A 25,629-nucleotide genomic window follows, 5' to 3' on the forward strand; every position below is an offset into this window, starting at 1 on the left:
TTTTGGGGTGTTTTTGCGAGATCTCGTGCAACTGACTGAAGCTTTTTCTTTCATATCTGCAAGGGCAAGAGTGATGAATCATCCATGTACTACTTTTAGAGAAAACATTCTCTCGTGAAATGGGAAGGTAAAGGTAAAGGTAAAGGTACCCCTGCCCGTACGGGCCAGTCTTGACAGACTCTAGGGTTGTGCGCCCATCTCACTTAAGAGGCCGGGGGCCAGAGCTGTCCGGAGACACTTCCGGGTCACGTGGCCAGCGTGACAAAGCTGCATCTGGCGAGCCAGCGCAGCGCACGGAAACGCCGTTTACCTTCCTGCCAGAGCGGTCCCTATTTATCTACTTGCACTTTGACGTGCTTTCGAACTGCTAGGTTGGTGGGCGCTGGGACCAAACGACGGGAGCTCACCCTGCCGCGGGGATTCGAACCGCCGACCATGCGATCGGCAAGCCCTAGGCGCTGAGGCTTTTACCCACAGCACCACCCACAAATAAGGTCCTGGGGGCAATCCCTGGAATTTCCTGCCTGAAATTCTGTAGAGGTGCTGCCAGCCAGTGTTGACAATACTGCGCTAAATAGGCCAATGGTCCTTTGTTTCTGTGAAGCAGATGGACAAGTCTGCTTCACGTTTTTCCCCCATTGTTCAAGGCATAGTTCTTTCCTCAATGGCCTAATTTTGCATACATTCATCTAAAGCTCTGTACATAGTCACCAGGGATGCTGGTGGCACTGTGGTCTAAACCACTGAGCCTCTTGGGCTTGCCAATCAGAAGGTCAGCGGTTCGAATCCCCGCGACGGGGTGAGCTCCCGTTGCTCGGTCCCTGCTCCTGCCAAACTAGCAGTTCGAAAGCACGCCAGTGCAAGTAGATAAATAGGTACCACTGTGGCGGGAAGGTAAATGGCGTTTCCGTGCACTTGGGTTTCCGTCATGGTTCCCCCTTGCGCCACAAGCAGTTTAGTCATGCTGGCCACATGACCCAGAAAGTGGACAAATGCCGGCTCCCTTGGCCTGAAGGTGAGATGAGCGCCGCAACCCCATAGTCGCCTTTTACTGGACTTAACTGTCCAGAGGTCCTTTACCTTTACCTTTTACATAGTCACCTGATTTCATCTTGCCGCATAGGACCAAAAGCAAGCAGGCACTTAACATGCTTCACCAATTAAAAACTCACGATTATGCAATTCCTCTCGTACATTTGCACCGTGCAAGGCCTCGGACAAATCGGAGAGCGGGCGTACGACAGGGATAGCTCAGCCGGTAGAGCATGAGACTCTTAATCTCAGGGTCTGGGGTTCGAACCCCATGTTGGGCAAAAGATTCCTGCATCGCAAAGGGTTGGTCCCTCGTTGTTGTTGTTTAGTCGTTTAGTCATATCCGACTCTTCGGGGGGCCCTGGACCAGAGCACGCCAGGCACTTCTGTCTTCCACTGCCTCCCGCAGTTTAGTCAAACTCATGCTGGTAGCTTTGAGAACACTATCCAACCATCTCATCCTCTGTCGTCCCCTTCTCCTTGTGCCCTCCATCTTTCCCAGCATCAGGGTCTTTCCCAGGGAGTCTTCTCTTCTCATGAGGTGGCCAAAGTATTGGAGCCTCAGCTTCAGGATCTGTCCTTCCAGTGAGCACTCAGGGCTGATTTCCTTCAGAATGGATCAGTTTGATCTTCTTGCAGTCCATGGGACTCTCAAGAGTCTCCTCCAGCACCATAATTCAAAAGCATCAATTCTTCGGCGATCAGCCTTCTTTATGGTCCAGCTCTCACTTCCATACATCACTACTGGGGAAACCATAGCTTTAACTATACGGACCTTTGTTGGCAAGGTGATGTCTCTGCTTTTTAAGATGCTGTCTAGGTTTGTCATTGCTTTTGGTGCCTCATGGTCCCTTCCAACTCTCCAATTCTATGATTCTGTGACGTACCGTGTTTTTCTGTGTATAAGACGAGGGGGTTTTTTTGTTTAAAAATTGGGGGTTGTCTTATACACGGATAGTGGAGAGTTGGGACAGGTGATTGGTGTCTGCTGCAAGCAGGAGATTGCTGGTGGTGTATTTGTAGGTGACTGGTGGGTGCGGCAAGGTCTGCTGGCTATTGGCTACTGCGGCAATTGGGCGGGTGATTGGCGCTGGCTTTTGGGCGAGCGTGCAGACGATAGGTGGCTTTGTCGATGTGTGTGCGATTGGCTGTGGCAGTCCTGTGGGTTTGTGATGTTCGGCAACCCCCCCCCCCCTCCAAAAAAGCTGAACAAGTCTGGGCAATCTCCCCCCCCCCCCCAAATCTCCCCTACTCTGAGTCAAAAATACAGTAATTCAGAATAGTGAATGGGCTTTGGGCTGAGGCATTCAGAATCTTCAGTCCTCAGAAAAGGTTGCAAGGTTTTTAGCTGGGGCAATTGGAATAAGATCCACTATTTGACTATTGATTCAAAACCCTAAAATGTATTTTATATAATTGACTTTTTACTTCTATTCTTTGTATATCGTATTGTTGTTTTATTGCTGTGGCCAATGGCAGACACAAATAAAGATTCCTTCCTTCCTTCCTTCAGTCTTCCAGGAAAACTCTTCCATTGCAACTTGCTATTCTCTTCCAAAGGACTTTCATAGGGAGACTCCAGCATTAAAACTGCTGCATAATAAGCTTAGAGTGATGTTTGATTCTTTCTGTTTAGGTTTAAATTGAGATAATGGTTTCCTATTTCAGCCCATGTTTTAATTAAATTAGCAATGTTTGGATGGGCATCTTATCTCCAACTTTATATATAATGGTCACAGACGATTTCATTTGCCTTTTGACCTCACTGTTTACATTCCCACCCCTCTGCCCTCCCATTGTACCTATGTATATGTGGGTCTGTATCACTCTGTTCGTATTTAACACAGAATAAGACCACTTCACAGGTTTGCATACTTCCTACTTCTCCCTTACACACTGATCCCACCTGATTGCCCAGATGCTGTGAGATACGGTTATTTGGGCTATATCAGTGTTATAATTGGATCAAGTTTGTTCTAATATCTGCTTTTAAGACCATGATCCCAAGTCATATCACTAGGTTGTCAAACAGTGATCAGTGGGGTCAGAGTAAGCCGTCCTCCCTCTAACCAACCAAGTGTACAAATGTGTTATTTCTTTCGGAGATCATCTCAGGATTTTATACTGGGATACACTGGAGGAAAATTATTTCCCCGAACAGACTGTGTTGTTATATAGTAATCTGTTTCGCTGTGGTCCTACATAAATACATTGTGGTGAGACTCTACACAGTTTTTAGTTACAGTGGTACCTCGGTTTTCGAACAGCTTAGTTCACGGACAACTTGGAACCCGAGGTACCACTGTATAGCATATATCCAACACAAAAAAACAGTGTCATTTTGTTGTTGACAAAGGACAGCTGGACATATCAAGGGCCCCATTACCTTCAGTAGCTGAGGGCCTCATCAAACCTAAATCCGGCCGTGGCTATTACGGAGGAGTTTGCAGCATCAACACTCCAAGAGAGTCTTGCTTCCTCCATGGGCGCAGCCTAGGATCCCAGCCGAGATCCAACATTATGCTCTGTCTACTGCTTTGCATCTCCTGCTCATGTGACTCCTGGCCCTAAGCTTCTAGCCCACGTTGCTTTATCCGCGGCGAGAAAGGCGCCACTCATCTGCCGTCTCACACTGGGCACCTTTTATCCATTGTGTTCTTTTTCAGTATCCCGTCCCGCAGCCTATCACCTCACATGGGAGTTAGCCTCGCTTAATTAGCTTTTAACACTTGGCTTAATTAAAGGATTAAAAGTGTCCAGCTCAAAGCTTGACACATAAGGGTCTGACTTAATACACATGGGTCTGGCTATTAAACCTGTTTAGCAACCCCAAGCCTCAATTAAATTCTAGCACCTACTTGGACCCAGGGTTTGAGGGAGTCCAGCACCCTACCAGGTATTTTCCTCTCTCTGGACTTGCATCATTCAAGTGAGATCACCAACAGTATCTTCCCTCCTAAAGAGAGTTTAGGGCGACCGCCAGCCCTTCACTCTAAGCTGGTTATTCCACTCCCTTCACTGTGTTTTCTGGGAAAATTGTCTCTCTGCATTCCATGGCTATTGAGCGTGCTCAGTCTTCAGGGGGTTTGCCCTGTTAGGTAAGGTGTGCTCACGCACACACACACACATTAGGGTTTCCTTAGGCATTTTGACACACCCACACACCCCTTGATTTGTCATTGCCTCCTTTTTGGCTGGCCCTGAGTTTGCCATTAGGAGTTGTTGTTGTTTAGTCGTTTAGTCGTGTCCGACTCTTCGTGCCCCCATGGACCAGAGCACGCCAGGCACTCCTGTCTTCCACTGCCTCCCACAGTTTGGTCAAACTCATGTTCGTAGCTTCGAGAACACTGTCCAACCATCTTGACCTCTGCTGTCCCCTTCTCCTTGTGCCCTCCATCTTTCCCAACATCAGGGTCTTTTCCAGGGAGTCTTCTCTTCTCATGAGGTAGCCAAAGTATTGCAGCCTCAGCTTCAGGATCTGTCCTTCCAGTGAGCACTCAGGGCTGATTTCCTTCAGAATGGAGAGGTTTGATCTTCTTGCAGTCCGTGGGACTCTCAAGAGTCTCCTCCAGCAGCCAGGAGTAATGATACTTTTCTAAGTTTAATTTGACTTGGAAGGAGGTGAGGAAGCAAGAGGTGGGAGGGCTGCTTTAATGGTTCCTTGTGCTAGAAAGATAGGAAGTGTGATTGTATAGATTGCAACTGTATTATAAGTGAGTTTTTAAATTGATTTTTTTAAAGGGAGCAGGTGGCACTGTGCTCTAAACCACTGAGCCACTTGGGCTTGCCGATCAGAAGGTCGACGGTTCGAATCCATGTGATGGGGAGAGCTCCAGTTGCTCTGTCCTAGCTCCTGCTAACCTAGCAGTTCAAAAGCATACCAGTGCAAGTAGATAAATAGGTACTGCTGTGGCGGGAAGGTAAACAATGTTTCCATGCGCTCTGGCTTCTGTCATGGTGCACCAGAAGTGGTTTAGTTATGCTGGCCCAGAAAAGCTGGCTGTGTACAAATGCCAGCTCCCTCGGCCTGAAAGCGGAGATGAGCGCTGCACCCCATAGTCAAGTTTGACTGGACTTAACTGTCCAGAGATCCTTTACCATTTATTTATTTATTTAGTAAACCCTCTTGTTGCCTTCAAAGTTTAATATTGATTAGTATTTACTCTTGAACAGGAATTCTTAAGTAAGAAAAAAATCAAAAATCTAGAAGCAAACGTAACCAGCGATGGCATGTCTGTGCATGCGTGCGTCGCTTTTCGCTGCTTCTGCACATGCACGTGACATCATTTTGAGTGTCTGTGCATGTGCAAGCGGCGAAACCCGGAAGTAACACGCTCCATTACTTCTGGGTTGCCGGGGAGTGCAACTCGAACGCTCTCATCCCAAAGCACATTCAACCCGAGGTATGACTGTAATAAAGGTAAAGGTAAAGGTACCCCTGCCCGTACGGGCCAGTCTTGCCAGACTCTAGGGTTGTGCGCTCATCTCACTCTATAGGCCGGGGGCCAGCGCTGTCCACAGACACTTCCGGGTCACGTGGCCAGCGTGACAAGCTGCATCTGGCAAGCCAGCGCAGCACACGGAAACGCCGTTTACCTTCCCGCTGGTAAGCGGTCCCTATTTATCTACTTGCACCCGGGGGTGCTTTCGAACTGCTAGGTTGGCAGGCGCTGGGACCGAACGATGGGAGCGCACCCCGCCGCGGGGATTCGAACCGCCGACCATGCAATCGGCAAGTCCTAGGCGCTGAGGTTTTACCCACAGCGCCACCCGTGCCCCTCATGACTGTAGTAGACAATATCAATCCCTTTTCTGTAATACCCATGAATGGCTCGGCGATGCTGAAGATTCAGGCCGAGAAGAGAGATTATATTCCTTCATAAACTCTGTTCCGTGAGAAGTTTTGATAACAAAGGGTGGTGGTTATGCCACGGAAGCTGAGCAGAATTGATAACGGCATGCCACAAAGTTCAATTAGGATTTAGTTTATTAATGTTTTACAGTATTTCATCGCAAGGGGATTATTCAGCTTCATTTAGTGCGTGGGTAAAGTAGGTGCAGGAAAAAAAGAAGAAGAAGTGTAAAATAAGCTAGGATGGGCTTAATTAACAATGAATTACTTAGGAGAGGTGAAAACGCTATGGAAAGGAACAATTTGCATCATCGCAAAGATAACAATAGTGCATTCTTCAAGATGCATCCCAGTGGACTGCACTGCCATGAAACTAAGCTGGAATTGAGCAAAAGTAATGGATAGCAGAGTCTGAGTATAAATGAAACTGAGCTTTGCAGAACTTCTCCCACCTGTCTGGGACCAGGGAGTGCATAGGCTCAGTGTTTTGCCTAGGCACAGTCAGGCTTATCCATATAGCACCAAACCATAGTTTAGTGTGCATAAACAAATGCAAGCAAACTGAAACAACGTTGTAAAGAAGAGCAGGCCAAAATTCCTCCACAACGATGTGAGAGAGGGAAAAAGTCCTACAGAAAACAATCACTTCCGAGTTATTGCTGCTAAAGGTTGTTCTACAAGTTATGTGCTTAGTTTTTCACATGTTTTGGCTTTTAATATATATATATATATATATATATATATATATATATATATATATATATATATATATATATAAAATAAATCAGGACACGGGATAATAGGTCATGTGTTGTTGTTCGTCTGAGTTTGTATTTTCCTAATGTTAAGACGTGCTAAGGAACAGGGTATGGTTATTATGTCCTGAGATGTAAAACCACAGAATTCAAAGAGGGTGTACTTTCTTTTCCCCCATGACTCTCGTCAGGGCCGTCTTAACCCAGGGGTGCAGGGCACCCAGGCACCAAATTCTGGGGGGAGCCAAGTGCCCACTGCTGCAGCCGCCTAAGCTCTTAACTATCTACGTGTTGTTGTTGCTGCTGCTGTTGTTTAGTCATTTAGTCGTGTCCAACTCTTCGTGACCACATGGACCAGAGCACACCAGGCACTTCTGTCTACCACTACCTCCTGCAGTTTGGTCAAACTCATACTGGTAGCTTAAAGAACACTGTCCAACCACCTCGTCCTCCGTCGTCCCCTTCTCCTTGTGCCCTCCAACTTTCTCAACATCAGGGTCTTTTCCAGGGAGTCTTCTCTTCTCCTGAGGTGGCCAAAGTATTGGAGCCTCAGCTTCACGATCTGTCCTTTCAGTGAGCACTCAGGGCTGATTTCCTTCAGAATGGAGAGGTTTGATCTTCTTGCAGTCCATGGGACTCTCAAGAGTCTCCTCCAGCACCATAATTCAAAAGCATCCATTCTTCGGCGATCAGCCTTCTTTATGGTCCAGCTCTCACTTCCATACTTCACTACTGGGAAAACCATAGCTTTAACTATACGATCTACCTGTATTGAAATAATAAATAATTTTGATCAAGCTAGAAAAGCAAAAGGACTTTCGACTTTGTGCGCTCATTTACCAAAGGCACGCCGTGCCAGTGGTGGCGCTTGTCATTCACACAAAATATAAAAATTGCCCTTCTCCCCACCCACCCCTGGTGTCCGCACTCCCCTCCCCTTTTTCCTTTTTAACTGGATTCTGTGTGAGCTGGAGGCAAACAAACTGAAAGCATTAAGCAGGAGCTGCTGGCTTTGGAGATGCCTGCTGGCAACTGGCCGGCAGGAGGCTGCTGGGTGACTTGGGCTCTCCAAGATCACCCCCTTTCTGCCCAACCTCTGCCCTGCTGCTCTCAGCGGACCTGCTCCCAACTTGGCGCCTTGCCCCCGACCAACCTGCTCGCTGGCCGAGGGGGGGTGCCCAGATCTGGTTTGCCAGCCTCCCCCCGGCCTACCAAACATAGCGCCTCTCCTGGAGCCTGGACACCCCCTTGAGCTCTGCGCACCCCTTCTCAGGCGCCTGCCGGCTCGGATCAACACGCCGACATGCCGGACCTGCCTGCAGCTCGGCATGGACGGGGAGGCTCAGAGGGGAGCCCTAGCCACACTGCTGCTGCTGCTGCCTGCTGGCTGGTCCTGGGTGCCGGAGCCTCGCCGACGCCTCCTGGAGCCTGCCCACAGCAGCACACTTTTGTTTCTTTTTCTTCCCTTCTTTCGTAAACGAGAGATAAGGCATAAAGGTAAAGGGACCCCTGACCATTAGGTCCAGTCGTGGCCGACTCTGGGGTTGCGGCACTCATCTTGCTTTATTGGCCGAGGGAGCTGGCGTACAGCTTCCGGGTCATGTGGCCAGCGTGACTAAACCTCTTCTGGTGAACCAGAGCAGTGCATGGAAACGCCGTTTACCTTCCCACCAGAGTGGTATCTATTTATCTACTTGCACTTTGACATGCTTTCGAACTGCTAGGTTGGCAGGAGCAGGGACCGAGCAACGGGAGCTCACCCTGTGGTGGGGATTCAACCCGCCAACCTTCTGATCGGCAAGTTCTAGGCTCTGTGGTTTAACCCACAGCGCCACCCGCGTCCCCTGCCATAAGCATAATAGAAGTAAATTTGGGGGCGCTGGGCGGATCTTTTCAGCCCAGTGGTGCGTATGCTAAAGACGGCTCTGACTCTAGTTTTAAGCAGGGGACAGAAGCTTTCAGTCTCATTCCATACTTGAAAGAGGATGAGAGGTGAAAGATAAGCATATGATGTTCTTGTTCTAGTTCATAATTTAGCATGACATCTGATTCAGGCCTATAAATGTATAGAACCAGGCTGTGCCCTACCACTGATAAGTGTTTTCATTAACCAAGTGATAGTATGTTTTTGAATATACTGTCAGCTGCATAGAAGTATCTTAGAAGTATCTTAGAGAGTCATACTAACTGGCGTGCACACACAGAGTATAACGCATTGTTCCTTTCTTTTTACCGCGGCTAGCTTGATTTTTTGAGAATATTCTAAATAAACTTCCGTTCCTCGTTGTTTCCCACATTTAACATCGAAATCTATTTCTTAAGTATTTAAAGATGATTGCAGTGTAGTTTGGAAGTTATCCTAGCTTTATAAATACTTACTTTTAATGTATAAGTGTAAAGTCAGTCCATTACATTAGAGATGAAGAATGTCCACTTATGCTAAAAAGAGTTCCCACTCAAAAACAAAACAGCTTTAAAAAATTTTTGTAAAAGGATGGTTTCGAGCCAGAATTTGACATGTTTTCTGTGAGTAATATGCAGCCATCCCTAAATGAGGAAAGGCTGCGGTGGATAAATAAGAGCTGCTGGAGTCATGTTATTGGCACAATCATTGACTTAAAATTAATTGATGGTGCTATATCTTTATTATGCTGAAAGGGCTGTGTAAGGATAATATCCATCTGGAGAGCTAGCATCTGATTTTCCCCCTGCCTGCAAATATGTTCAGATCAGGGAAAGTAATTTATTTAGATCCTTAAAAGCATGCAAGAAGTGTTTGTATTTGGAAACAGGACCTTGACTGATTAATCTGCTTTTTAGATTGTTTCAGTTCGGCTTTCTACAGATAGAATACTTGTGACTTTTTCAAGGAGGTTTTGAGGGGGGTGCTAGTTATTTTTCATTGTGCCGTAGCTTGTCTAAATCTGTTTATATTATAGCTCATCTAAGCTTAGTTTCTCTTAGCCCTTCCTTCCCTTTGAACATATCTGGCTCTAGTGCAGTGATACCTTGGGTTAAGTACTTAATTCGCTCTGGAGGTCCGTTCTTAACCTGAAACTGTTCTTAACCTGAAGCACCACTTTAGCTAATGGGGCCTCCGGCTGCTGCTGTGCCGCCAGAGCACGATTTCTGTTCTCATCCTGAAGCAAAGTTCTTAACCTGAAGCACTATTTCTGGGTTACCGGAGTCTGTAACCTGAAGCGTATGTGACCTGAAGCGTATGTAACCTGAGATACCACTGTATTGAGGCAGAAATCCTACTTTCTCCTCCCCCCCCCCCCCCCCCGTGAGGGAGAGGACACTGTTGGAGTCTTTTTGTAGATTATAACATATGATGACTTTGTATACTCCTTTGGCGTTTCTATAACATAAATAGTACAGACCTTCCGTTGGCTTCTAGGAAATATTTTTTATACATGTTTTGGGCACCAAAAACAGGACCTTAACAAGTTTTGCTAAGAAAGGATTAAGCGCTGGTGGAAAACTGAGTATCTGTTAAATAAATGTTTGATTCATGACAATATCTGTTAACTGTTTCTCTTTTCCCTCCATTTTCTTCAGTGCCAGATGAAAGCAATGTTTGCTTGTTGACTGAACATAAACTAGGTAAGAGATTATTGGTTTGACTTGACTATGCTGCACAGAGTTCTTGTCTAGTTCACTCAAACAAAATTTGCTTTAAATGCTGCTCTGTGCAGGCCCAGGGAAAGTATTTGAAAGGTTTTGTATTAGTTCTGAGTTTTGGATCTTCTCCCTTCATATATTGTGGAATGCCTCTGGGACACCCTACATGTGCTGTCTTGATTATGAGAGCACACCAAATAGAAATGTAGAGTTGTGTGGGGTTTTTTAAAGTGTTCACTGAATGGAACTGCAAGTTCTTTCAGGAGATCTTGAATGTGAATTGAATGAAAACTTCTTACTTCATAATTTGAGTTGGCCTGAATGCACTTGTTTATGTGAATCCATGGATCATGCAGAGAAAAATATTAAAGTCCATATTTTTTCCTCAACTCCCCTTACTTTTCTGTTCCAAAGTATTTAGCATCTATTGGATTCAAACTGGTCCTGCAACATGGGGTCTGGGAGGGACAATAAATATATCCCTTCTTCATACCAGAATCATTCCCACGGTGAGAGTTACTCTTGATTGCATCAGGCAAGAAGCTCACAAGCTAAGAATCATTTTTTTAAGTTCTCCCATGCAAGTTTAGAAAATTACGGTACTTAACTTCCTCAAACAGAATGTCAGAGAGAAATATTTTGGTACCTTTTCTACTTATCTTCAGAAGCTATGTCCTGCTTGAAAAGGGTATGGGGCACTTAGTCATTTTGAATAAGTTAAAAAGATTTTGCAAGCGTTAGAAAAATAGTATTATCGCATTCACATGCCCTAAAAATGATTCTCTCTCTCCCTCCCCCCCACCCGAATTAAAGTATATACAAATAGTGAATAATTCTAGGAAATACATGACATTTCTATTCAGCCTTTATGAGATTTAGGCTGCTCATATTTCCTCAGCCAATACCCCTTTACTGTTTCTTGTCTTCCACCCTTCCCCACCTCCACCAATCCTTTCCTTCACCTGCATACTAAAGAGGTTTTCTTATTTATTTGAAACTGAGGTTCTCTCTCCGCTGGTACCTTCTGTTTTCCTTGCACCTGAAATTTCTGTTTTCTCTTCATTGAGGAGAAGACAAGAAAGTTTCCAAGAAGTGACTCATCATTTGGAAAGGTGTGCCCTGTTATTACGCAGAAGGAGGCTTGCAAATATTGCAGCTGCCTTAAGTTTGCCAACGATAAATGCAAGCCCTTCCTGTCAGTCCACATTGGAACAAATCCCACTGCAGACATAAAAGTTGGCAAAGAGTTGCTCAGAAAATCAGGAATCTACCATTTCAAGCTCCAAGTGTGGGTGGTTGGTTTTTTCCCTATCCATAAGTGTCAAGAGCAAATTAGAAAGACAACAACCCTGGGTTTCTGAAAAACAGCCGTCAGATTACAGCTGGTCTTCTTGGACCAGCTGTGGGTTTTATAATGTTTTGAGATGGGCCTTCTATCTCCTCTTTATTTATTTGTCCATACATGCACAGCTCTGGGGTGCTGCGGTTCATGCTTGTTGTTGTGCATAATCTCACTAAAACTATTGATGGGGTTGACAGCCCTCGGTTCCAAACATATCCACATTTTTATGATAAAATTCTTACTGTCTCTACCAGTTTCTCCTGGCATGTAGTATGTCCACAAAAATTTGGCCCTTACACCCGTGAGAAAATATAACAACTTGACATAACCCAGAATTGCCGGTCACACTTTTTTTTTGGGGGGGGGGTGTACATTTATAGACGCGGGTGGCGCTGTGGGTTAAAGCCTCAGCGCCTAGGGCTTGCCGATCGAAAGGTCGGCGGTTCGAATCCCCGCGGCGGGGTGCGCTCCCGTTGCTCGGTCCCAGCGCCTGCCAACCTAGCAGTTCGAAAGCACCCTTGGGTGCAAGTAGATAAATAGGGACCGCTTACTGGCAGGAAGGTAAACGGCGTTTCCGTGTGCTGCGCTGGCTCGCCAGATGCAGCTTGTCACGCTGGCCACGTGACCCGGAAGTGTCTGCGGACAGCGCTGGCCCCCAGCCTCTTGAGTGAGATGGGCGCACAACCCTAGAGTCTGTCAAGACTGGCCCGTATGGGCAGGGGTACCTTTACCTTTACCTTACATTTATAGAAATGGAAAGCAAATGTATTCCTTTTAAGAACCATATGGATTACCAGACACCTCCCAGTGGCAGTATTTACAACTGAAACATGTATGTATTAGTTTCTAAATGTAATCCACAGTGCTTTTAAATTGTGCCCTCCCCAATATATTACAGAACCTACTTTACTTACCCATACTACCCAAACGGATACAATAGCCCAGGGTTTCCCAGACTTGGGTCTTTAGCTGTTTTTGGACTCTCCCACTGGTCCTGCTAGCTAGGTATGATGAGGCGTAGTCCAGAAACTGCTGGAGACCCTACTTTTGGAAACTGCTATAGCCAATAGATCTATAGCCAATGGAAAGCTGTGCTCTCTTCGCTTAAAGCCTCTGCCCTGTATTTGAGATTGCACTCCATAGAACAGAGATTATTTGGGGGAGGGGGGAGAATGCATTCCTCCTCCAGCTGCTGGCAATGCACTGTTGCAGGCAGGTACATACCTGTGGTACTGCCATGTTGTTGTTTTTCTTTTGGACAGCTACCACTGTCTGCATTCCCTTGTTCCTGGAAACACAACAAAAATTTACAGGCAGTGACTTAGGCACGCCCTATTGGTTGCCAAACGTGTCATTTTTTTCAAAGTTAGAAAAGTAAACACCATCTTGACAACCCATTAGTGTAGACTGGGCAGGTCCTTACTCAGTATGCGTGAACTAGCTGCATATTGTGGATTGCAGATTTTAGCTTTGTTATTGTTGTTGTTGTTTAGTCGTTTAGTCGTGTCTGACTCTCCGTGACCCCATGGACCAGAGCACGCCAGGCACTCCTGTCTTCCACTGCCTCCCGCAGTTTGGTCAGACTCATGTTTGTAGCTTCGAGAACACTGTCCAACCATCTCGCCCTCTGTCGTCCCCTTCTCCTTGTGCCCTCCATCTTTCCCAACATCAGGGTCTTTTCCAGGGAGTCTTCTCTTCTCATGAGGTAGCCAAAGTAATGGAGCCTCAGCTTCAGTATCTGTCCTTCCAGTGAGCACTCTGGGCTGATTTCCTTAAGAATGGATAGGTTTGCAGTCCATGGGACTCTCAAGAGTCTCCTCCAGCACCATAATTCAAAAGCATCAATTCTTCGGCGATCAGCCTTCTTTATGGTCCATCTCTAACTTCCGTACATCACTACTGGGGAAACCATAGCTTTAACTATACATATCTTTGTCGGCAAGGTGATGTGTCTGCTTTTTAGCTTACCAACCTATATGTCATACCTATATGGCCAAATCTTTGAGTGCTGACCTACTCCTCCCCCCCGCCCCATTTCCCCTTCCATCCTGAGGTTATTTTAATTTGCATTGGCACTGTTGTTGTGTTGATATTAACAAGAAGACCCAATATTCAATATTAATTTAAGTTTTAACCAACAAACAGCACAAATACAGTTCTTGCCTGGAGGCCTAAGATGACACAAAAGGAAAAAAAAAGGGGTGAGAAAGAACAGGCAAACAAGTCAACTTAGGCACCAGTTCTTACCATTCATGAAGATCTCAGAAAGACTAGGTTGAGTGGAGGAGAGTGGAATGGCACAGCACTCTCATCTTCCCCAAAGCAACTGCTGGGTGCAAATAATTCCTAATAATATTTACTAGACGCTTTCATCCGGCTAGACAGTTTACTATTGAACCCACAGTGAACTGGAAGTAGTGAGTCTTAAATGAGGGGGGCAACCCGTAGAAGAGACCTGGAGGTGAATATTTTCCCCTGTCCAATCTGCAACATTTCTAGACAATACTTTCAAGGGTGTGGGAGGCAAAGTGGAAAAGCCCTTTGGGGTATGTGGTGTAATGTTGGGATGGTGGCAAGGTTACTGAGCCACAATTGCTGCAAAATACCATATTCCAGCAAGCTGCGTTTACATGGGTGGTTAGTGCTGTAGTGTATTTGCCACAAAAACTCACGAGGTGCCTCTCTTAATTTGAGCTGTTATAAATGTGCAACTAACTGTTGTGTGTTATAGTACTTATAATGGAATTGGTAAGAAGGATTTATGTACAGGTTATTGTTTATGTTGGGCAAATGCCGCCCTTTCCCCTCATTTATGCAAAGTCACAAATGGTATTCCATTAGCCTCACAGCTATTTGCTTTATTTTCATTTTTCATATGGCTCCCTCTTTCTTTCTTTTCTTTTCCTTTTTCCTTTTGATTTAATGCTTGCGACTCTCTTAATATGTATTGACTGTCTGCTGAGCTCTCTGCTGACACAGCTCTTTAAAATGATACAGTACTGGAGAAAAGCTGATGAGTCCTCCTTTACGAGCTTTGACATATTAATTAGCAAAGTGGACCAAAAGAAAGAAACCTTTGCTATTTTCTATTTTAATTTTCTAAAACACATGTATATTGAGATTTTGAACCAATAGCTCCCATCAAAAGGACTAATGCGTGTCGGGAAGGCTCCACGTTCCAGCAGGTTAACACAGTGATCTTTTCCACTTCCTAAGACCACACTGGTTGCCAAATTATGTTCCTTTTTTCCAGGATCTCTGTTCTTTTAGAGAGTCTGATGGTGTTATCCTGAACATTCGTTGCATGAACACCAGAAAAAGTTGAATTCTCAGGAGTGTAAAGTTGGATGTAACTCATAAACTAACCACAGTTAACTGGACAAATTGTGGTGAATGTTAACTATGATTAGCAGAAACCATACTTCCCTAAGCTGTCTTAGTGGTGGGAAGGTAAATGGTGTTTCCGTGCGCTCTGGCACTCGTCACGGTGTCCCATTGTGCCAGAAGTGGTTTAGTCCTGCTGGCCACATGACCCAGAAAGCTGTTTGTGGACAAACACTGGCTCCCTCGGCCTGAAAGCGAGATGAGCGCTGAAACCCCATAGTCACCTTTGTCTGGACCGGGGTCCTTATGTTTACCTTAGTTTTAATTACCATAGATAAGATTTGCCACATTTTAGGGTTTGGTTGTAGTGTTAACTGTGGGAGTTTCCAATCTTCTCTTCATGTGACCATGCAACGGGGGGAAGGAATGAGCACATGTTCCCAAGTCTCTCTGTGGCTCATCCTTGTATTGGTAAACCATGGTTTAGCATTACTTGTGATCCATTTGTCAAGTTCAGGTATTGCTTGCTTCCCTTAATTTGTGTTCTGCAGTAGATGATTGTTCACATACTTGGAACCTTAATTTATGATGAACTCTTTTTTCAGGACCATCAGTTGGGGGAGAAAAAAATGGTTTATGAAAGCTGTATAGAACATCTTTTCCAAGGCATCTTTCATTCTTAAGCTTTTGTTAGTTTTCTATATGCTTAATAATTCTAAACTTAATGCTTCCTCTCACTTTATCCAGAACTGAAGGTTAGCTAACTGGACACTGATTGTTCGGATCCCCTCCTAAATACCATCTTTAGGTTGTCTACTTTCCAATTCCCTGGTATGGAGACAGACTTTTGCAACAAGTTGCAACAAGTTGCAGTTTCTTTTCCTTTTTCCTTTAAGAACTATTGTGTCTGTGCAAACTGGACCTCGAGACTTGTTAATTTTCAAGAAACTTCAACTCTTGCCAACTTTATTGGACTTCATTCTCCTGTTAAATTCAGATGATAATAAAATCCTGGTGACCATCTTGTCCAGCATCCAATGGCCACAACGGCCAGCCAGATGTTTGTGGGAAAACCTTAGCACTCTCCCCTCCCTCCGCTGTTTCTGACAACTGGCATGATACCAGTTCAAGCACGGTATCTTCCCTAACGAAGTCAGACAGAAATAATTAATTTGGATACTCTGAAATATCCCTCTCATCCTTTAGAACTCTTTTCACTCCTTTGTCATCTAACGATCGAACCACCATCCTGTCCACCTTCCCCCGATATATTCTAAAGATTTCTTCCTGTTGGTCTTAATGTTTTTAGCAATAAAGGTAAAGGGACCCCTGACCATTAGGTCCAGTCGTGGCCGACTCTGGGGTTGCGGCGCTCATCTTGCTTTATTGGCCGAGGGAGCCGGCGTACAGCTTCCGGATCATGTGGCCAGCATGACTAAGCCACTTCTGGCGAACCAGAGCAGTGCACGGAAATGCCGTTTACCTTCCCGCCGGAGTGGTACCTATTTATCTACTTGCACTTTGACGTGCTTTCGAACTGCTAGGTTGGCAGGAGCAGGGACCGAACAACGGGAGCTCACCCCGTCACGGGGATTCGAACTGCCAACCTTCCGATTGGCAAGTCCTAGGCTCTGTGGTTTAACCCACAGCGCCACCCGTGTCCCTCTGTTTTTAGCAATATGTGGCTCCAAATTCTTTCTTTTTTTGTACTCCTATCATCAACATACAGAGTTTTGGCAGAGTTTGTGCTGCTCTCTATTCTCATTTGGGGAAGGCTTCCATTTTCTGAAGTCAGCCTTTCTGCTTTTTATAGCTTCCTTGCCTCTGTTCATTAATCACGCTGGCATCATCTTGAATTTTTTTTTTTTTTTTAGTACATTTCCTAATCTGTTGATATACATTCTAGCTGAGCTTCTATCATAATGATTTAAAATAGCTTCCCAAGTGCCTTGGAGAAAGTTAGCCCATTTAGTTCTCCCTTTCAGCTTCCTTCTAAATAATCACCCGCTTTTGAAATAAAATGCGACGGTGTTGGACTTTCTTCCCAACTTTTCATGTGCAGTGAATCTGATAGGGAATAGAGTCTAGCAGGAAGTGAGAAAAGGAAGGACTGGAGTCAATGTCTAAGTCAAACTTCCCCAACCTGGCGTCCTCCAGATGTTCTTGGACCATATCTCTCATCACCTCCGACTGTTGGAGAGTGATGGTCTTGGTGGTTCACTGCCATTATGAATGAATGAATCTTTATTTGCATCAGCCATAGCAACAACAGTATGATATACAACAGTACGATATACTAAGAATAGAAATAAAAAGTCAATTATATAAAATACATTTTACAGATTTGAATCAATACTCAAATAGTGGATCTTATTCTGATTGCCCCAGATAAAAACCTTGCAACCTTTGCTGTCACCTGCTCATCTTGATCTGCCAAGAGAAAGGACACTGTGGCAGTGGTTGGGCGACCAGGAATGGACAATAAAAGAGGGGTGATAATCTCATTCCTCAAGTTTTTATGCCAGAAGGGCATGCGCCACCAATTTGGTACTGCCATCTTCAAAGGGACATAAGCGTTTTTCGTGTGGAATCTGTTGGAATCGTCCCTCAAGTACCGCCGAGGGCAATACATTCAATCTTGCAAGAGTAAAAGCGCGCCTATATTTTAGAATTGCTAGGTTATGCAGATAGGGTGCCAGAGAGTTGAAATGAGTAGGTGGAAAATAGTCACACCAAGGGCAAAATTTCCTTATTGTGGTCAAGTTTTTCTGACGCTTGATATCATTTAGGCACTGACAAATTAGACTAAAACCCAAAGTGAGTAGCTGTTGTGGTGATAAACCACAAGAGTAAAGTTTTTGATAGACAATTTTAGTCCAGGTGCTCTTGTGACAATCTTACAGCACTAGGGATATTAGACCAGGAGGATTTGAGTTTAGGTGAAGCCAGTAGTTAAGTGTCCTACTCCAGATCTGTCATTCTACCGAGGGAATTATCTTTTCTTCCCTCCATCCTAGCCCTGTCCAAGAATGGCCATAGCTGGTGTATTAGTCACAGCTGGTAAACCCCCCCCAAACCCTCCCTTGACCACTGAGGACACCTTTGCTTCCAGTGACAGTGTTGAATCTAAGAGGTGCCCTCAAGCTACATACTTGCTCCTTCAGGGAGAGTGCAGCTCTGTCAAGAACAGACAACCTGCCAGTTTCCCAAACTTGGGCAGCTTCAGTTTGTTGGCCCATCACCAACCCCTCACCACCTTCAAGCAACTGTTTAAAACCATTGGGGTCAAGATGGAAGCCCACATGCCAGGGGGCTGACATACAGTCACTCAAAGTCACTCTGTGTTAATGATCTTGTAGGTAGGAATGGCACCACTGAGGGAGAGTGCCACCTTTTCTCACAGAGCTGGTCCAGGAAGACAGCATGGTCAGCCATCTTGAATACCTCTGAGAGATCAAGTAACAACAGCAGGATTGCACTCCCCCTGTCAGGATTTACAATCTCTCCCTCACACCAAGAGACAACAGGCTGGTGCTTTTATAATGTCCAGATTTACTGCTATTTACACAGTAGCTCAGTCCGAGCACACAGCTCAATCTTCCTCACTAGATAGGTCAGTTGAGCCTACTGGAGGGTGGGCTCTTTTCCAACAGGAAATACGCCATCGGCTGCTGCTCCTCTTGTGGGCTTGACACCAAGCCTGAACTCTCCGAAAGCGAGGAGATTCTGGAACAGACCATCCAGCTTGCATCTCCTCCTCTGAAAGCGTGTCTGAAAGTTGCAGCTCCTCTGCCTGCCTTAAATTTTCCTGGGAATTTATGACTAGTATTCCAGGGGCGCAGGGGCTCGCTTCACTTTCTGCGTGTGAAGAAAGCAAACCTCCATCTCTTTCTGCCTCCCCGCTCCTTGGGCCTCGGATCCCTCACTTTCACTCTGGGAAGGAACATTCCTGACACCCCCATCCATCAAGAGTGACCAGGGCCAATTCATCTCCAAAGCCGGTCAAGATGATCTATATCCTCTAAGAAGGTTTGTAGCATGGCCACTACTCTCTCAGTCAACTTACCCAGAAAAGGAGTGTTGGCCACTGATCTATAATTGTCCAGCCCAATTTGCTCTGAAGTTCTCACCTTTAGGGAAGTTGTATAATAGCCTCTCTTAAAACCAGAGGCATCTCTCCTTCTAGTAATGAGACATTTACTAGTCTGAACCCGTGCAGTGAAACCTCCCTGGCTAGCTTTAATCGGCCAAGGGTCGAGAGATCATGAGGATGGATGCATATCAGCAAGTACTTTGCCCGTGTTCTCAGACTGCATTAACTGAAATTGATCCCACAAAACTCTCTCAGATGGCATATTGGACACCTCATTTGGACTTGCTATAATATCAGCATCAAGGTCACTGTGAAGTCAAGCAATTTTAGCCTCAAATGCAGGCAAACAAGTCACGCTGGGTAGCCAAATATCTAGTGCTTGATGGACTGAAGCACACGTCAAAAGTCCTCGGACAACGTTAGAAAGCTCCATCTCTTGCAAATCACCCCATACAGTGGTGCCTCGCAAGACGAAAAGAATCCGTTCCGCGAGTCTCTTCGTCTTGCGGTTTTTACGTCTTGCGAAGCAAGCCCATTAGCGGCTTAGCGTATTAGCGCTATTAGCGGCTTAGTGGGCTTAGCGGATCAGCTGATAAGCGGCTTAGCGATCAGCTGTTAAGCGGCTTAGCGGATCAGCTGATAAGCGGCTTAGCGGCTTGGGAAAAGGGGGGGGAGGGAAAAAAAACCTGCAGGAACTCGCAAGACATTTTCGTCTTGCAAAGCAAGCCCATAGGGGAAATCGTCTTGCGAAGCACCTCCAAAACGGAAAACCCTTTCGTCTAGCGGGTTTTCCGTCTTGCGAGGCATTCGTCTTGTGGGGCACCACTGTATCTTGGAAATCATGAATTGCATGCAATTCTGCTCATCAAAAGGTGCTCAAATGGGAAACTCTTTCACAGCACCTGGCTGCAAAGCACCTGCAAAATTCCCAAATGATCTCAGCTTGGCAAATAAACATTTCATTTCTGTACTGAAATCCTCTTATATTCAAAAAGACTTGAATCTTGCAGATACGTTTTTAAAACTCCTCTGCTGTTAGACGGCCTTCTAGTCTTTTAAGAAGTTGCATACCCTATACAAACATGCTGACTTTAGAACAACAACAAAATTATGAAATCTTCTGAACAAAGGGAGGGACGAAAATGGCCTTGGCAGCTTGTGCACCATGTCAGAACATGCTTCTGTTGCAGCAAAGCCATTTAGAATTGTGGAGTGCTTTTTAATTTGCTCTGCATTACCCCACCATTGACCTCTGTCTCTTAGCTCTATGCCTCTAGTCAGTGAGTGTCTTTTCATCCTGGTTGAGAGGTCAGCAGATATGCAGGAGGAAAGCCGTGGGTGGAGGTTTTGGGGGGTGTCTGCTCCATAGAGACTTGAGAAGTTGGCTCTCATCACTGGCAAACGCTGTGAGCTACTGCATGCCACTAAAGAAACCTGCAGTTGCTGATGAGTTCCTAATTTTCCTTAATCCTTTCCCTGCAGATGCTAGATTTTTTTTTTCTGCTCGTGACACTCCTCTGGCAGTGGGCATGCTGGAACCACTGATGCCTTGGACTTAATGAAGTTGGAACACTTCCCAGATAATACATCTGCCCTCCTAGTTTTATACCTTAGAGGACAGGGGGAAGATTAACAGAGTACTACTTTACTCTAGTTGTGATGCAGACTTGTAGAATTGGCTACTGTCAAATGCTCAGCAAACAGGGGGGTGGTGGTTCACTCCCATTACCTTACCTTTTCACTCAGCATCTTCTCCTCCCTCCATCCTTCCACTGATGTGCCCACAGGTAGAATGCTCATAAAGGTAAAGGTTAAGTCAAGTCGCAAACAACTCTGGGGTTGCGGCGCTCATCTCACTTTACTGGCCGAGGGAGCCGATGTTTGTCTGCAGACAGTTTTTCCAGGTCATGTGGGTAGCAGGACTAAGCCACTTCTGGTGAAACCAGAGAAGCTCACGGAAACGCCGTTTACGTTCCCGCCGGAGTGGTACCTATTTATCTATTTGCACTGGTGTGCTTTTGAACTGCTAGGTTGGCAGGAGCAGGGACTGAGCAACGGGAGCTCACCCCATTGCGGGGATTCGAACCGCCGACCTTCCGATCAGCAAGCCCAGAGGCTCAGTGGTTTAGACCACAGCGCCATCCGCTCATACCTTGATGTTAAAGATTCTCTTGAAGCCTTCTTCTTAATACACTACCTTCTCATAATCAGCAAATTTTTTGCATGGGGGCAATCAGGCAGGCAGGTCTTTCATTCACTTTCTGAACTGAGTTTTAGTTTAACTCAGTGTTTCCGAAACTTGGGTCTCCAGCTGTTTTGGGACTACAATTCCCATCATCCCTAGCTAGCAAGACCAGGGGTCTGGGATTATGGGATTTGTAGTCCAAAAGCAGCTCGAGACCCAAGTTTGGGAAACACTCATTAAACTTCCTTGTGGTATGCTGCAGTGTTTTTCCCCCTTACAGTGGTACCTCGGGTTACATATGCTTCAGGTTACAGACTCCGCTAATCCAGAAATAGTGCTTCAGGTTAAGAACTTTGCTTCAGGATAAGAACAGAAATCGTGCTCCGGTGGTGCGGCGGCAGCTGGAGGCCACATTAGCTAAAGTGGTGCTTCAGGTTAAGAACAGTTTCAGGTTAAGAACAGACCTCCAGAACAAATTAAGTACTTAACCGGAGGTACCACTATATTCCCTTTGTAAGAGAACCACCCAAGGTGGTGTTATATGTGTGGCATTCTTTAGTAGAACAAAAGATGGTACTTTTCCTGTTTTATTTGAAGAACGTTACATCTGAAAATCCACATACTACATGTGGAGTTTCTCTGGTTTGTAAGATCTGCAAACCAGAGGGGTCATGGGTCATCATGTTTACATGGCAGAGTATAAGGTACCTCAACAGGAATAGGTAGAAAATCAGCAGAAATTAAACAGTAACAACAAAAATACAAATTCCAGAATGGCAAATGACTCTGAAAAATGTGGCTTTAGGACCACGTGCATGTATTATCTTTAATAGAGAATTCGTTTTAATTTAAGATTGAATTCTCAATCATTTTTGCATTACTTAGAAGGCTGAAATTTCACAGATAACCATTTTAATTTTAAAAATCATTAAAGCAATCTTTAAGTTGATAAGAGCCACACATTCTTTGTTGACATCAAACATTATTAATCAAATACTTTGTTCCAGATTAAAATTTGGGGATATACCGTTCAGCATGCTCCAGTCAGCAAGATTAGTGCTACCAATGTGTAACGATAAGGAACCCCACTGCAGTGACACATTAATATAAATACAACTGACTACTGTCGACTGTATATGTTTAATGTGCAGTTAGGGAACTGTGTGTTTTTCTTATAGAACGTATGAAAGAAGAAGCAAGGTTCAAGTGGTGTTCAGAACACACTTATCCCAGCTGTGCGACAAATAGTGTCCAAGTACCGTATTTAGGAGCCAAGTAGATTGCACTTACAAGTCTGTTCAACTGAAGTTACTACAAGGAGTTGCCTCCAACTGAATTGCAGGCCGGCACTCACACATCCATCTGAATTACTATACTTATCTCAACAATTCAAGTTCAGGCTGGATTGAGTGCATATCTATAGGAATTTAATTTTACATCAGATCAGCTGCTTACTTTCACCTTTAAAAGGGGCACATCTCAGCTGACTGGAAGAAGAAAGGGACATGCTTGAGGAATCCCACACATCAAAAAGAGAAATTGTTCTCCATAAAATATTTAAGCCTCAGACATCATACTGAACAATAAACTGTAAAGAAACTCATTATACTGGAAGTGTGAGACTCGGATAAGCCTCCTCAAAAAGAGGGCCAAGTAAGTACTCCAAGATTATAAGGAAGGAAGTATACTTAAATGAGTTGGGTCAGCTATTTTTAGGCACAGAAGTTTTCTAAGAGACACTTTTGCTGGATTGTTTAAAATGCCAACCATGGATACGAAATCTTTAAGCAGGAAAATATTCTAATAGAGTAGAAAGCCGTGGACCTCTAATGAAATGAGATACAGAAGTGCTGATACACAATTTTATGGACACCAAGGGTTGCCAACGTTTTTGGAACTGTGGGCACATTTGGAATTTCGAGAAAGTTCCGTGGGCACCAGTCACAAAATGGCTGCCAGGGGGCTGTGGATAACACAAAATGGCTGCCACATAGAAAAGAGCATAAAGAATGACTGGGTTACAAAATGGTGAGGGTGTGACTCTCATCAATGGAGAAGTCACCTACATCAGCCACCACATGAGTCCTCACATCAATTGAAATGTCATCATGTTTAAAAGGGCATGTAAAACACAGGAGAGACCAAACTACCGCAAACAGGAACTGAGCAGGAAGAGCAGCTTCTTGTGTTTTTTGGATTTCTGATGGGATATATGCTGAGACCACAGACTAGGCACTTGCAGTTTTGTTCCCCAGCTCCTATATTCAGAATGACAGTGAATATGAAAACGGAAGTTCACTGAGCTAACATCTGGACTGGTAGCCACTAGATCTAGACATGACTTTGCCTAGTCCATTTTGAAAGCCTTCTGAGTAGTCGCGATCATTGGATAGTCTTCAGAAGTGCTTCATTTTTTAGCTGCTTCACTTTGGCAGTCTTCTTCTTCTTTGGCGATCACTTGTAGCCAAGTAAGATTGTCTTCCATAAACACGGTTTTAACAATGAGTCCGTAAGTGACTGTGGAGGCCAGTTCTGGATCCACACGTCCCTCCACAGTGGGGACATTGGTTCCCGGGTGGGAGTTGATCACGGTGTGGATTTGCCAGGCGTGCCTTCCTCTTAGCACATTTCTTCCTTGTGCCCTGAGTTCGAGTGTCTTCAAAGTCCATTACACCTTTGGTAAAGGCTGTTCTCCAACTGGAGCGCTCACAGGCCAGTGTTTCCCAGTTGTCTGTGTTTATACTACATTTTTTAAAGATTTGCCTTGAGACAGTCTTTAAACCTCTTTCGTTGACCACCAGCATTACGCTTTCCATTTTTAAGTTCGGAATAGAGTAGTTGCTTTGGAAGACGATAATCAGGCATCCGCACAGCATAACCAGTCCAATGAAGTTGATGTTGAAGAATCATTGCTTCGACGCTGGTGATCTTTGCTTCTTCCAGTACACTGATATTAGTTCGCCTATCTTCCCAAGTGATGTGTATGATTTTTCAGAGACACCGTTGATGGAAACTTTTGAGTTGGAGATGGCATTGTTTCACAAGCATACAATAAGGTTGGTAGTACAATAGCTTTGTAAACAAGCATTTTGGTTTCTCTGTGAATGTCCCGGTCCTCAAACACTCTGCACTTCAGTCGGGAGAAAGCCACACTTGCAGAGCTCAGGCGATGCTGGATTTCGGCATCAATGTTCACCCTTGTGGAAAGATGTATGCTCATACAAAAAAAGTTTACCACAAGAATGATGATTTAACAGAGTTGAAGATTTTCTTAGTCTCTTCAAGAGATGAAAAGTTCAACGTGGTGGTTATGACATGTCAGCACTAAGCCATCTTACATGTCGCATGTCTCGTTCACAACTGTAACTGAAATATATGACTTCGGGAAGCCACAGCAGGGATTGCAAGCATACTCCATCCCATAATTAGAGTGCACCAGCTACCTGATGTCAGGTGTGCGTGCAGGAACCAGGCCCTGTGACCAATAGGACTTTGCAAGACTGGGGCCTTCCTAAGTTTGTTCTGAAGAGCCAAGGTGTGGCCGCACAGGTGAGGCCGATTGGTAACTCACAGCACCTGGTGGCAAGAGCCGGGAAGGGATATAAGGTCAGCATTTCCCTTCGGCTTTTTGCCACAGCAATACGCTTCCTGCCTTGCTGCGTTTGATTCCTTGCTTCTTGATCCTCGGACCCCTGGCTTTGTGACTCCTTGCTTCTTGATTCTCAGACCCTTGACTTCGTGACTCCTTGCTTCCTGACGCTCGGACCCTTGGTTTCTTGACGCCTGGTTCTCTGACCCTCAGACTCTTGGCTTTCTGACTCCTGGCTTCTGGACCCCTGTTGCTGCTCCCACCCCGCCATCTTGCCCCCAGTCCTGGCATCCCCTGCCAGGACTTCAATCACCCGTGAACCGGACCGTGACACCTGAGTTGTTTCCTTTAAGGAATAGTAGAACATGTTCCATATGGGGATTAAGAATGGTCAGTAACAATGTGCGCCATTCTGGAACCTTCATCAGCTTTCTTTCATCCCCCTCCCCCTTATCTTGATGGACCACATCAAAATAATCATGACCACAGATAAGCCATTTGAGCTTTGAGGATGGACCACTTGCCAACCATCTGTCCATTGGAAAGCTGCCTTAGAGTTCTTAATGTCTGCCAAGAATTTAAGTTGATGGTTATCTAGCACTGCCTTCAGGCAAAATATCGTCTCAGAATTTCACTGTGGTCAGTCTCTGAAAGAAATCACATCCTTCCTCAAGTCTTACAAGATGTTGGTGGATGATATCACATATCCTTAAATAAGCTTTCTCCTCCTATCTGCAGAGAGCTAAGACATTCTGGAGGCGGGGGGAGGGGACACAAAATCCTTTTCGGCTAGATATCAAGCATATGAATGTTTAAGTCTTAGAAGATCATAC

At 45.1% G+C, this 25,629-nt stretch overlaps 1 protein-coding gene across 2 annotated transcripts in view; it reads left to right on the forward strand.

The window, feature by feature from the left end:
- The window catches only part of PARD3B (par-3 family cell polarity regulator beta), a 582,805-nt gene that overhangs the window by 262,051 nt on the left and 295,125 nt on the right, over window positions 1–25,629 (forward strand). Inside the window, exon 16 of one of the 2 annotated variants that reach the window (XM_077918269.1) lies at window positions 10,201–10,245. The exons of the other annotated variant lie outside the window; for it this stretch is intronic. Coding sequence (XP_077774395.1) covers window positions 10,201–10,245 — 45 coding nt within the window. The remainder of the gene's footprint in view (window positions 1–10,200; window positions 10,246–25,629) is intronic. 2 annotated transcript variants of the gene reach the window in all.

This window comes from Podarcis muralis, chromosome 1 (genome assembly GCF_964188315.1).
Source record: "Podarcis muralis chromosome 1, rPodMur119.hap1.1, whole genome shotgun sequence".
Lineage (NCBI taxonomy): Eukaryota > Metazoa > Chordata > Lepidosauria > Squamata > Lacertidae > Podarcis > Podarcis muralis.